Source organism: Halichoerus grypus, chromosome 3 (assembly GCF_964656455.1).
Source record: "Halichoerus grypus chromosome 3, mHalGry1.hap1.1, whole genome shotgun sequence".
Classification (NCBI taxonomy): Eukaryota; Metazoa; Chordata; class Mammalia; order Carnivora; family Phocidae; genus Halichoerus; species Halichoerus grypus.
Window position 1 is genome coordinate 12,183,659 of NC_135714.1, and position 13,154 is coordinate 12,196,812.

Here is a 13,154-nt window from a genome sequence, read left to right on the forward strand (position 1 = left end):
AAAGTTGGTGACTATTTTTTGGATTGATTTAATACATTTCAGTGCTAATATTTAAAATATATGTATATATTTTCTGAGTGTAACAGTAAAAATTTTCATTGTAAAAACTCTGGAACAATTGTAAAAAGTAATGACTATAATGGACAGGGACTATGTCTTCACTTGAGCATAACAAAATTTATTTAACCTATTTTACTTCTTGCCAAACTTTTACTATTGTAAATGCCATTGCAATGCATAATCTTGCCTATAAATGATCATGTGCCTTTTATAACTATTTTCTTAGGATAAATTCCTAGAACTCCAATTACTGCATCAAAGCAGTCCAACTGCCTTTTACAAATGCTGGATCGACTTCTCAGACTTCCGTTAATACACGCTACAGTGGTCGCACATGCCTACCACTAGGCATTTCCATTCAAAAAGAAAAATCTTTGCCAAATGAATAAGCAAAAATGAGTACTCTCATTACCAGGAAAGCCATTACATAAAATATTTGTTAAAATTACTTATCTGTTGGACAGCTCAAAATCCAAAAGAATAATATTGTAACTTAAAATTTCCTTCCAGATCATTTACCCTTTAGTTTTTATATCAGGTCCTTCTGAAACAAACTTCTTGATAATTCATTTATTAATACTTTATCATAATAGCTATCTCATTGTAGAAAAGGGAAAAAAGTACGAACTTACTAGAACAGCTAGTGGGAGAGGGATGAACCCCATCCTCCGTGCCACGGAGTCACTGTAATCAGTATATGCCTGCACAGAGAAAGGAGAGAAGGATTTCTGGAACTGAAAAAGTTCGCTTCCACTTACCACCAGCAAACGTTCTCAACGGGGGAAGCTATGCACAAAAAGAAAACCCAGCAACTATTATGTAATTGAGTAAAATGTGGAAATCTAAATGTTCATAAGAAGTTTTAAATCCGAAGTTGTATAACTGTTAGTATGCTACAGAAATCATACCTTATTTAATACTAAGTACTATGATTATTTTACTAAATTACAAACATAGTGTTGAGAACAGAGATAAGTAGGAAGTTGAAGTTTATGCAACCTTCCCTTAACCAATATTCCACACTAAATTAAACCATTGTTCAGGTAATTTCAGACTACTATGTCTTCGATATAATGCTCACATTTTTCTGTCGACTGCTAACAAGGTCAAAAGCAAGGCTGGCTCTATATTCACTGTAGACCTAAAGACAAATAAGAGTGAAATATTAAGTGATATAGTACAAATATACAATATGCAAAGATTTAATCGACTTTGTAGATGAAAACGTTTAATAATTAACCAGGAAAAAGGTGCTGATAGCCAAGGAGACATCTGGATAGTGCTTCTCTGTTTTCCTACAGTAAAGGTAAAAAAGCCTCAGCCCCAACTGTTATGTTCACAAGCTTTTTAAAGATTTTTCTTCAAAGAGGGATAAATAGTCAATGATTATGATCCCGAGAGTTTAGAATTTGGGGAAGAGTGGCTATTTTAAGTAGCATAATAAATATAAAATAATTTTGAAATTTTAAATGCATAGTTTAAAAATTATTACTGTCTATATAACGATAATGATACCTCAATTCAAACAATGGGTGCTAAGCAAGATGTAAAACTGAGTTTGAGAATGTAACATTTACGGAAGCACTGGAAACTGTCATTTCACTAAAAACTGCACTAAGTACTTGAATCAAGTTTATTAATTTTGACTTCAGATGCTGAGAAAATGATCCCATGAAAAGGGGACCATTTTGCACTGAGGAAACCAAGAGAGTAAACAGTGAAATTACTTGATCAGTGCTTTATAAAAGAGTGCAAAATCTTATTTAAGTTTATTAAAGCATTCAGAAGCTCTTAATCAAATCATCATATTGTAGCAGTTGCAACCACGTTAGATTTCAAATCTCTGCCTTTTGAAATAGTACCACGGGAAGACAAAGTACAACCCAAGTAACATCTAGGAAACTGTCCAAATGAATATTCATTTAGGGGCTGAGGTAGGAATGGGGAGGGCGCTGGAACTCCCAGGCTTTGTGTATGATGGGCCTACGGCACACATCTATTTGTGGCAAGTCCACAGAACAGCTGGATGAAACATAAAGCAAATCTCCTGAGTGCTTTCACCAAAAAGCTGTCTTCTACATCTTTTCAGAAATCTACAGCCACAGAAAAATAATCCGTTTTTAAATACAAAATACTTAAAAAAATCTAGCCAGAGAGAAAAGGTTTGATAGTCTATGCTTAAATAGAAACAATGTGATTTTTAAAAGTTTAAGTACACAGATGATAGTATTAACAATTTATAATGATTGAGTTAGTGACACTCTACTCCGACCTGAACTACTGGCCAAACTATACTTCCACCCAAAAGTATGGAACCAGGATTGTTCAATACTGAAATAACATACTTTCTGTAGTATAATACTTTTTAAAAATTTAAAATTATAATTCTAACTTCAAAGTAGTACTCTTATCTTAATAAACGGAGTAAACCTAGCCTTATTTTACATCTTTATAATATTAAGCAGCAGAAGTCAACATTATTTTTTTGCTTTAGAAAATATTACTTTTCATAATTATTATTTTATTTTTTAAATTTAAATTCAAGTTAGTTAACACATACCGTAGTACTGATTTTAGGAGTAGAATTTAGTGATTCATCACTTACATATAACACCCACTGCTCATCCCAACAGGTGCCCGCTTTAATACCCATCACTCCTTTATCCCATTCCCCGCCCACCTCCCCTTCAGCAACCCTCAGTTTACCTCCCTCTAGGTTTCTATCTTATTTTTCCTTCCCTTCCCCTATGTTCATCTGTTTTCTTAAATTCCACGAGTGAAAGCATATGGTATTTGTCTTTCTCTGACTTATCTTGCTTAGCATAACACCCTCTAGTTCCATCCACGTCATTACAAGATTTCATTCTTTTTGATGTGTGTGTGTGTGTACATACATACATACACACATCTTCTTTATCCATTTATCAGTCAATGGACATTTGTGGTTCTTTCCATAATTTGGCTATTATTGATAAAGCTGCTATAAACATTGGGGTGCATGTGCCCCTTCCAATCAGTATTTTTGTATCCTTTGGATAAATACCTAGTAGTGCAATTGCTGGGTCATAGGGTAGTTCTGTTTTTAACTTTTTGAGGAACCTCCATACTGTTTTCCAGAGTGGCTGTACCAGTTTGCACAGAAATCAACATTAAACACTGAATTGCTTATTAAAATACATACATCTGCGGTAATGTCATTGAACTTGGTGATAAAGGCATGTTTTACAATATCCACAGCAGTTTCTGATGCAATCACCATACAGACATCTGGAAACAACACCCAGAGGTGATCTAGAAAGGACAGGGGAAAAGAGACAATTAAATCTCTTAATATGAATAGAACATCATATACCATAATATCACAGGCTGCCATAGAAATCTGAAATCTCCACAGGGCTAACCTACAATGTTGTCAATAAATGATAACAGAGACAAAACTAGCATTCAATTAATTATCAAAAGAGCTATATTTTATCAAGTTAAAGGATAACTCATTCAATAGCTATTTATTCTGTATTTTCTCTGTGCTAAACCCTTGAGGGGCAGGACACACAGGTGAACAGAGCCCCCAACTTTCTTCACGGAGCCAATACACTGATAGAATGGCTAATTAAGCAAGCTTGTCATAACATCCTTTAATTCTATAGCTGCCTAATGTGACAGTAAATAGCTAGTAGGGACAGGTGCTGAAGTCAACTGAACAATCTCTTCCCCTCTTTATTACTATGACTTAAAGATACTGATCATTTATTTCACTGTCACACTGATGCAATTTGTCACATCTGCTCATCTTTATCATATTTATTAAAATGTCAATTTGGTATCAAGTACCTGATAAAAAATGCAAACAAATAACCTCCTGAGACCCTGAAGAAGGATATAAGGGCGGGACTGAGCAAGAAAAGGTTAGAACCGTTGACAAGGACCTAGGCAATTTGGGATCTGGGCCCTGGAGGGCGGGGTGGAGAGACTGTAGCTCTGGCCCTCTGTGCTGGCAGTTTCAGTGGGCCTGGCATCGTGTTGGGGTTTTGGGAATCAGGAAACTTCTTTCAACATTGAACTCTGCCACTAACTGGCTCCATGACCTCGGGCAAGTTTCTTAATGACCTAAGCTCCAGTTTCCTCATCTACAAAATAAAAAGTCTCTATACTTGGCCATTATGAGAATTAAATAAGGAGATAAAGTGCAGAATAATGTGCCTGGCACACAAAATAGCTAGTATTATTTTTATGTTATTCATGATCCTGGAAACTTACAGGAAGCTTCCATAAATGGTATTTTGGTTTTTAAGAAAAGAAATTAAAGAAATCAAAGAGTAAAAGATTAAGTGTTCCTTTTATCACACTCTCTGCCATAGCAGTAATAAAGAAGACCTAAGGTACTTAGTTGAAAGTCACAATACAAATGAGAAGAGGATTTCAAACATCCAGTGGTCAGCAGGCTCAGGATTACTGTCCTTTGGCACAACAGCCCTGCTCCAGGATTGCTGATCCCATGTGAGTTCTGCTGGCACCAGCCGCACATGCCCACTCCCCTGCCTCTCGTAGATACCATGTTCGCTGCCTTGGTTATAAACGGAGAATCCAGTGTGTGTGGAGGAGGGCTTTGCTGCCAAAAGTCAGGCAGACTTTGGGTCTATTCAGACAGGAACTCAAGCCACTGGAAAATAGATCATTTGATCTTATGCTTTCTATAAGCAAATGACTTCTGGAAATATATTTCCAAGATCATGTATCTCATTTAACACCTGTTTCTGGTTTTTCACAGGTATCTGAAAACTAGCAATGAACCAAAATAAATGAACAAGAAGTTATTAAAAGCCTGGAATGTGCATGGCATTGAGGGCAATAAATAAAATGCAAAGTATAATCTTGGTCCTAAAGAACGAGGTTGCATAAAAATGTCAAGACATAAAAAAACTCAATTACTTGAGATACCTGAGCACTTGACCATTTCCCACCCACCTCACTCAGCATTACCAGACTGTGTTATAATCACCTGTCAATTTCTACTATGAGCCTGGGAGTCCTACATCTATCTTAGGACTCTCTACGTGTGCTACAGTGCCTGGCTTTATGGAAATGCCTGCTAAGTGAATGGATAATGAAAATTCATAGAATCTCAACAACTTCCTGTCAGCCTTGATTTAAAGATGTATAAGTAACCAAATGTACTTCCTTACATGATATTTTTTTCAATTTATCCTTATTCAAAATGCTAATTAAGAGACAGTGAATGAGTAAAAAACAAATGTTAAGAAAGAACAAAAGTTCTTTTGGCGAACCGTGAAAATGAAAAAGAGCCGACTGCATTTAGATAACCCCAGTACACCACAGTTAAGAAAACAAAGAGGCTGCAGTGCTGAGCAGTGTCCACTCAACCCAGCTCTAGAGACACTGTGAGGTTGACAGGAAATGACGGGCCAAAGACTACTTCATGCGGTGCGGCATCCTACCACCCGCCACACTACGGGGAACATGATCAGTCCCTTCTACCCAAACAGGTATTTCCAACACCCAAGGAGCGGAGCAGCTAGTTTTTGAAGTTCTCTGCAATATTCACTTTATTCCATGTAAAAGAATGGTTTTTGGTTCAAGAGTAAAATTAGAAGGCACTGTATCTGTTAAGAGTTACGTACCTGGATTCCAAGAAAACTGCTCCATGTTTCTTAGACACACTATTAGCAAAAGCACATAATTCGTGAATCGTTCCTTAATATCTGAAAAAAAATTAACATATACTTTACTGTATATAAATAATAATATAGTTCATGTATAACTTTCTTTTAGTCAGAAGATTATGAAAGTACAATTACATATAAATGTCTGCAAAATAAATATACTATTTTATATATAAGATGGTGTTACATTGGTAAGGCATTTATGTCTTTCACTGACCCAATTCAGGTATGGAAATTCCAGTTTTGTACATGGTTGCACATATCAGTGGTTTTGTCTGTTTTAATAGCTGAGTAGTGTTCCACAGCATGACCATACCACCATTTGTTTATCTGCTTTCTTACTGACAGACATTGGGTTGTTTCCAGTTTTTGGCTGCTATCAATAAAGCTGCCATATTTCTTGTACAAGTCTTTTGTGAAAATGTGTTCTCGCTGCTAAGTTATAGGACAAGCAAACCTTTAACTGTATAAGAAACTACCAGAAGGTTTTCCAGGGCAAATGTAGCATTTCCCACTCACACCGTCAAAGCATGAGAAGGCCAGTCACTCGGTACTCCTGCTAGCGTTTGCCAGCGGCAGACTACGGGAGCAGCCATTCTGGGGGGTGGGCTCTTCCACCCCCATTTTCCACCACAGTACAAATGTCAACACGGTGAGAGATAAATTATGTCTTCATATTCTCATGAAATAGTCTTGACTTTGTGAACTTCACTCCAGGGTCTCGGGGATGCCCCTCCAGGGTTCCATGGGCTATACTTTGAGAACCAGGACACTATGCTGCTTTGATTTTGTAACTATGAAAGATAATGTTTCCAGGGATAGATGTTGTGCTTTCATTCTTCTTAGGGTTAGTAAGGAGCCAGTAAGGCATAACTGAAAAAGCTGAGCACAGAGAGACAACCTGAAGTTTAGAGTCATAACTCTGCTCTTGACATCTGTGCAGGTGACCTTGGGGAAGTCAAATTACTCTCTCTGTGCATTAGTTTCCACATCTATAAAATGGAATATCATCTGCTACAAAGAAATTTCTGGATTAAAAAGAAGCTCTGAAAGTATGGTATGGTGCTATACAAATGTTTGTCATATTTTATTACCTTTTTAAATATCTTGAGATTACGATAACCACGATAATAAGAAAACCCAGTAAAGATGTTGAGGGAGTTAGAGAAAGCACAGCTAAGTCAAAGAAGCAGGAGCCCGGAGGAAATGTGACACAGAGTTTCAGAATGAATTGCAAAATCATACTGCCTAAAGCTGCATGTAGAAGCTAAGTGTACTTACCGCTATTTGACATTTGAAAAAGATTGTTCTTTTCAAACTTCTTGAAAACACTTCCTTTAATTTCAACAAACTGAAATAGTAAACAAAAATATCACCTTTATCATTATAACAGTTTAAAAATGGACAAAGCTATATATAAAACTTCCTGGACAGTAAATAACATTTAAAAAAAAATAATTTTATTCCATCCAGAATACTGCCATTAAAGTGCCCATATAACCTCAAAAATACAAAATAAAATCTCATACTTACATTATTAGACATCATGATAGTAAGCAGTGACTTGTTGTGGGAGTTAAAAGCCACGTTGAGAGTTGTTGCTTGAACCATGATGAGAATTGCATGCAAAACTAGCAGTGAGTGATGTCAAGGAAAAAGCTTGTCTGTTTTCATATTAGTAGATACAACTATGTAATTTAGAAAGTGAATAATGGGGGGGATGATCATGCTTTCTAAATCCAGTCTTGTGTTAGTGTTTTATTATCTTATTAGCTATAGTTGATACAAATTTGACAGGTAATATGTACGGGACCCATATGAAACAAAAGCAGAAATGAGCCTCTGGGCATCTTCGCACTTAGACTGTGAGTCCGGGAAGATGGTTACCTTGTTCTTTCTGGACTTCTGGCATTTGGCACAAGATCCGGGAAACAAGCCCTCAAAAAAGTTTCTAGTAAGTGGAATAAACTATGGTAAATACTGAAAAAAGAGACTTAGCTAATTTGCATTCTAAAATAGAAAAGAACGCAAAGTAAAAGTCAGTCTGGAAGCAACTGGCTTCTGTAGTTCTGCAGGGGGTGGGGGAGTGGGGATGTCAGATGATAAGAAATGTCTGATAATTGAGATTCTTCTTTACACGTCATTTTTGAAGATATTCACAAGTTGCAGAATTATATTCATATTACACATGGAATAGTTTATTTAAATGAGAATAACTGTTTTACTCCACATACTTGGAACAAACTATTACACTTACAGATATCTTATCTTTCCAAGTATTAATCCAATGTTTTCAAGTACAACACTTTCAGAGTCTGTACACATTCCTGTGAGTGAGTCTGGACCCCATATGGAACTTCAGTGTAGCTATGCATGTGTGTGTACAAATACACAGATGGGTACATACACACACGCACACAGTTTATATAGTGAAGCCTTTAACTCTTCAAAAGATAAGCTTTAAGAAGGGGTGTGGGGGGCAGAGGAGATAAAACTTCCAAAATTCTTCCCCAATCAATTTCATATTTTACCTCTAGATGAACCATATACATTTTAAGCCCTAGGCTTTAACAAAAAATTCATAGGCTTAAAGATAACTTCCAAATAATTCCAGTATAGGTATGAAAGTTATGTTGAGCTCTATAAAGTATGTATAAATACGAACCTTGCATTCTCAAGTTCTTCCATCTAATCAGTCAGACTGAGACTAGAACTGCTTTCTACCAGTTAAAGGGAGCAAACATACATGAGGCTCTTTAATTTACAATTACTACTATAGCCAATTCATTAAAAGAAAGCAGACATTTCACGTTAATCTTCAGGACACACACACACGTACACCTTTAAATCTGAGAAATAGCTAACCAAATAAAATAACGTAGAATACGCACTGACTTGAAATTTCCAGTAATTCTAAAGGATACAGACATAGAGAACAGCCATAAAAAAGTGAGGGATCACTCCGATATGGGCTCTTTTTCTTTCTTTAGGTTCTGTTGCCGTCCAATAGAGAGCATCTAATATGTCTTGTCCAAATGATGAAAACAGACGATCTGCTACCTAAGGAGAAAAATCATTGGAAAAATGTTTCTTTTTTTTTTTTTCTGAAAAGTGTTTCTTAATATTCCACCTAAATATGTTACTAAAACTCAGATGCAACTCAAAAATACTGGAGCTCTGACTTTAAATCCCACTAGAAGGCAAGCCACAGAACAGCAGGGATCTCTTTATTCTCTGACACACAGTGAGTGCTCAAAATCTTGTATTATTTGAATTAGACTTTGTCTAATTAGCTATATATTTATAACAAGGAGAGTCTTACTTAGTGGCAAAAATAAAAGGGAGAGGCACATCACAATTACAGTCTGATTTTAATTCTTTAAATTCAGAATCAGGATTTGAACTTCAGTCCTCTAGGATAAATTTATCATTTGACCCACTGTATTTGCACCTAATATTTATAGACAACAGTAGCTGTAATTTGTTTTGGATTAACCACAGAGTATGTAATACGCAGATTTACTTCCTAAAGACACTTTGAGGTATCGATCTCCATGAACAGAGTATGATGAATAAAAAGCAGCAGATAAAAAAGAAAGGAGGGCGTATATTATTCAGGCTTTGGCTAGAATGTTACATCCACACCCAGACTGTCAATCTCTGGCTCCCATAGTCTCTAATCCATCACTCTGTTCTTTTTCATCACGGTATTTATCACTTCCAAATACCTCCTGGCTTACAGTCTCTTTTCCACCTGCAGAACATAAGCTCCTTAAGAACAGGCTTTGCTCACCTCTGGATCTTCAGGGTTTAAGGCAATGCTCGGCATGAAGTAACTGTCGATTAAATATTTGCCGAACGCAGGCATGACAGCGACCTACTGTTTAGGGAGCACTCAACACACGTCTGGCACCGCGCTAAGCCCTGTCTCTACACTGCTTCCCTGCACGCTCGTGATTCCCCTAGCACCTGCGTTCACAGATGAGACAGTAAGAGTTAGACGCACTCCGCAACTAGCAGCCACGTCCAGGGCAGCGAGGCAGTGACTGGAAGAAGTGGGGTTCGGTCAGAGATGGCTTATCTCTAGAACAGAGCCAGGACTCTTGTCCACTATGCTGAAACCACTTCAACAAGTATAGTCTGCAAAGCGAATACGCATTTCAGCCATTCTGATCAGCAATTCATGGACCCTTTCCCTTGAGGCCTATTCTCTAATAACAGTGTTGAGGCCACCCTACAGGGGGCTTTGTAAACTAGGGGGCACACGCATTAAGCGTGGGGGTAGGGAGAAGCCTGCGTCACCTGCAGTCCCCTAAGAGGGAAGGCAATGAAGGAGCCTGATAGGCCACAGAAGGAACGAGAGGAGCCCAGGCTTTTCTCTCTGTGAAAGAATGGCTACTCTGCCCCGCAAACTTCACCCACACTGTCTGCATCCTACTTGGTGGGGCAGAGCAGGAGCACGGGCAACGAGCCTAGAATCAGGAAGCTGGGGTGTGGTTTTAAATCCTATTGGTCAACGAATTTAGGAGGAACCAGGACGGCCAGAGTTCCGTGGCTTCTGGGAAGAGATGGAAAGCTCTCATTCACCACAGCAATGCAGCCTCAGAGCGGAAAGGCCAGCAGCCCCTACACCCCTCCATCTGCCCACTCACGAGGAAAAATCCTTTCCCAGCCAAGTTAAAAGATAAGTAGACCTTATTTGTGTCCCTAAAAATATAGGAAACTGCATTTGAATCTCAAAAGTTTTCTCATATAACCTAGAGTAACTTGCTATTTTAAGAACTGATTAAAATTCTGCCTATAGAGCAAAGCATGTTTTTTTTGCTTTGTGTAGCTGCTTCATTTATTTTTTGTATGAAAGCAGATTCTCACATATTGATTGCTTTAAAGTGAAATATACTGCATTAAAAATATTGGGGCGCCTGGGTGGTTCAGTTGGTTAAGCGTCTGCCTTCGGTTCAGGTCATGATCCCGGGGTCCTGGGATTGAGTCCTGCGTCGGGCTCCCTGCTCAGTGAGGAGTCTGCTTCTCTTCTCCTCCCTGCTTGTGCTCTCTCTTGCTATCTCTGTCTCTCTCTCTCTAATAAATAAATAAAATCTTTTTTAGAAAATATTAAGTACTTGGAGAAATGGGGAAAGTTATGTTTACTTGCTCTATGTAAAAATTCCAAAGCACTTTAAAAGTAAATCTATTATAGCAAATGTATATAAGATCCTAACATTTTTTCATAATTTTTCAAGTTTTAGTAAGAAGTATACATGGGTTTCCAACGGATTTGCAAACAAATTTCCCTACCATCTGACAATTTACATTCTCAAGGGGGTACTGACTAAAAAGTCTCTAGACAGCAGGTACTCTTCTCTCCTACTTGAGGACGTGTCATGCCCTGGGGACCCAGGACCAGCAGCAGGCACCATCTCATGAGGACGAGAGTCTCCAGTCTCAGCCCAGAACTACTTAATCAGAATCTGCATTTTAGCAAGGTCTCCAAGTGACTGTATGAACCAAGGCCAGCAGTCCCAATACGAGAGTTGTCAGATGAGTGTTCTGTATCACTGGGCTCCAAGTCTGCGCCTCGATCAAGCCTGTGCAGGTACAGGAGGGCCTTCACTCACCTCAAGCATATTGTAGATGATGTAGAGCTTGATGACTGACTGCCCTCTTATCAGGTGATACATCATGGAGTAGTCAACATAGTGCATCATAAAATAGCAGATTACCAAAATGACACCCTTCAGAATGTCACACACCTGAGCAGGCTGAAGCACACGTCCGTCCCTGAAATACATAAGAAGTAATAAAAACATGAGTTTTACTTTACATGCTCTTGAAATAATCTTTACTGGACATACACTGGAATACAGAGATAATAATGAGAATTAAGTCGCTCTTTTAAGAACTAACAAGTTATACTGACTACTCAACCGTGTGAAGTTTTCTGCCAAACCAAAAATAAAGGTGTTAAACCAGAATTACTATGAGAAGTGGGTCCTCTTCCCACTTCTAATAGTAATTAGAGGGGAGGAGGAAGGGGGATGGGTTAGCCTGGTGATGGGTATTAAAGAGGGCACGTACTGAATGGAGCATTGGGTGTTATACACAAACAATGAATCATGGAACACTACATCAAAAACTAATGATGTAATGTATGGTGATTAACATAACATAATAAAAAAATTAAAAAAAAAAAAAAAAGTGGGTCCTCTTAACAAAGGGAACACAGAGGGCGGCGTCTGCTGATAACGCTTTGAAACAATGGATTTCCATGATTCTGACCTAAGCCTCATCTTAAAGCCCTGTAGCCCACTGGATCAGCCCTTTCCACACACGGGTAGCGCTCTGCCCTTTCCATTTACCAGGAGAGCAGGTTTCTCCATGTCGCTTCACAAGGAGTCCGTGTTTCTATGACGGCGTCGTGCTCCACTGTGTGGATGCGCTGTGATTTACAGACCACCCTGGCAGACGGCCAGTCTTTTGCAACTACAAACCATGATGCCATGTGCATGTCTTGCCTCATATATGAAAATGCATCTGTAGGACAAATTCCTACAATCGGAGGGTATGTTCCCTCAGCAGAAGCAGTGAACTGCCCTCTCTGATGGCTGTGCCAATGTACGCATTCACTAGCAGCTCCTGAGGAAGGCTGCCACGCATGTGCAGCAATCGGGATTCCATGGGCTGTTGGATCTCTGCCAATCCCACTGCTGAAAAATGGCATCTAGCATAGTTTCAGTTAATTATTCCCGTTAGGATAGTGGCATAGTTCTATATATTTAAGTTATTTATATTTTCTGTGGAATTCTCCCCTATCTTTCTCTTACTGGCTTGCCAAGAGCTGAGTTTTTTCCTAATTACCACTAGCAGAATCATTGCTTACTTCAATGGGGTTCAAACCAGTCCGCTTCAAAATACGCTACTGTGGCATCTTATTTTGAATTAAAGTTACGTAAGAAACAGCTGGTGCAAGAAGGACACTCTGACCTCCTCTGTCCTCTTCAGAGCGGGAGATAAATTCCCCAGGGAACGACAGCCTCCCTGTACCTGGGCACAGAAGACACCCTTACCACCAGAGGTAAGACATTCAGGGCTGAGAAGGCTGTTAAACCACCCCCGTTACTTCTTCATTAACTTGCTACCCTAAGCCCAAACTTCTTTGTCTTGTTAATTCTTCACAAATTTATTATTTCTTTGTCTTAAAGGTATAAAAGTGTCCTGCCTGGTCACTTCTTTGAGTTGCCTATTTTTATGAGTTCTTGTATGTATGAAATTACATTTTTCTCCTGTGAAACTGTTTTATGACAATCTAATTATTGGACCAGCAGAAGAATCTAGATGGGAAAAAAGAAGTTTCCTCCCTTACACTTCAAGGTCAGAGGATGAAGAGCAAAACCTAAATTGTGCATGGAGAGAAAC

The 13,154-nt window shown here is 38.5% G+C and overlaps 1 protein-coding gene across 2 annotated transcripts in view; it reads right to left on the reverse strand.

Annotated features, from left to right (window-relative positions):
• Positions 1–13,154, reverse strand: part of TAPT1 (transmembrane anterior posterior transformation 1) — a 60,023-nt gene that overhangs the window by 11,222 nt on the left and 35,647 nt on the right. For both annotated transcript variants that reach the window (XR_013446290.1, XM_036074805.2), the window contains exons 4-11: positions 11,357–11,519; positions 8,666–8,801; positions 7,275–7,372; positions 7,023–7,092; positions 5,700–5,780; positions 3,242–3,351; positions 1,142–1,201; positions 693–761 (exon numbers count right to left, since the gene is read on the reverse strand). Coding sequence is in view for 1 of the 2 variants with exons in the window: in XM_036074805.2 (XP_035930698.2) it covers positions 693–761; positions 1,142–1,201; positions 3,242–3,351; positions 5,700–5,780; positions 7,023–7,092; positions 7,275–7,372; positions 8,666–8,801; positions 11,357–11,519 (787 nt within the window). In the remaining variant the exon portion in view is untranslated. The remainder of the gene's footprint in view (positions 1–692; positions 762–1,141; positions 1,202–3,241; positions 3,352–5,699; positions 5,781–7,022; positions 7,093–7,274; positions 7,373–8,665; positions 8,802–11,356; positions 11,520–13,154) is intronic.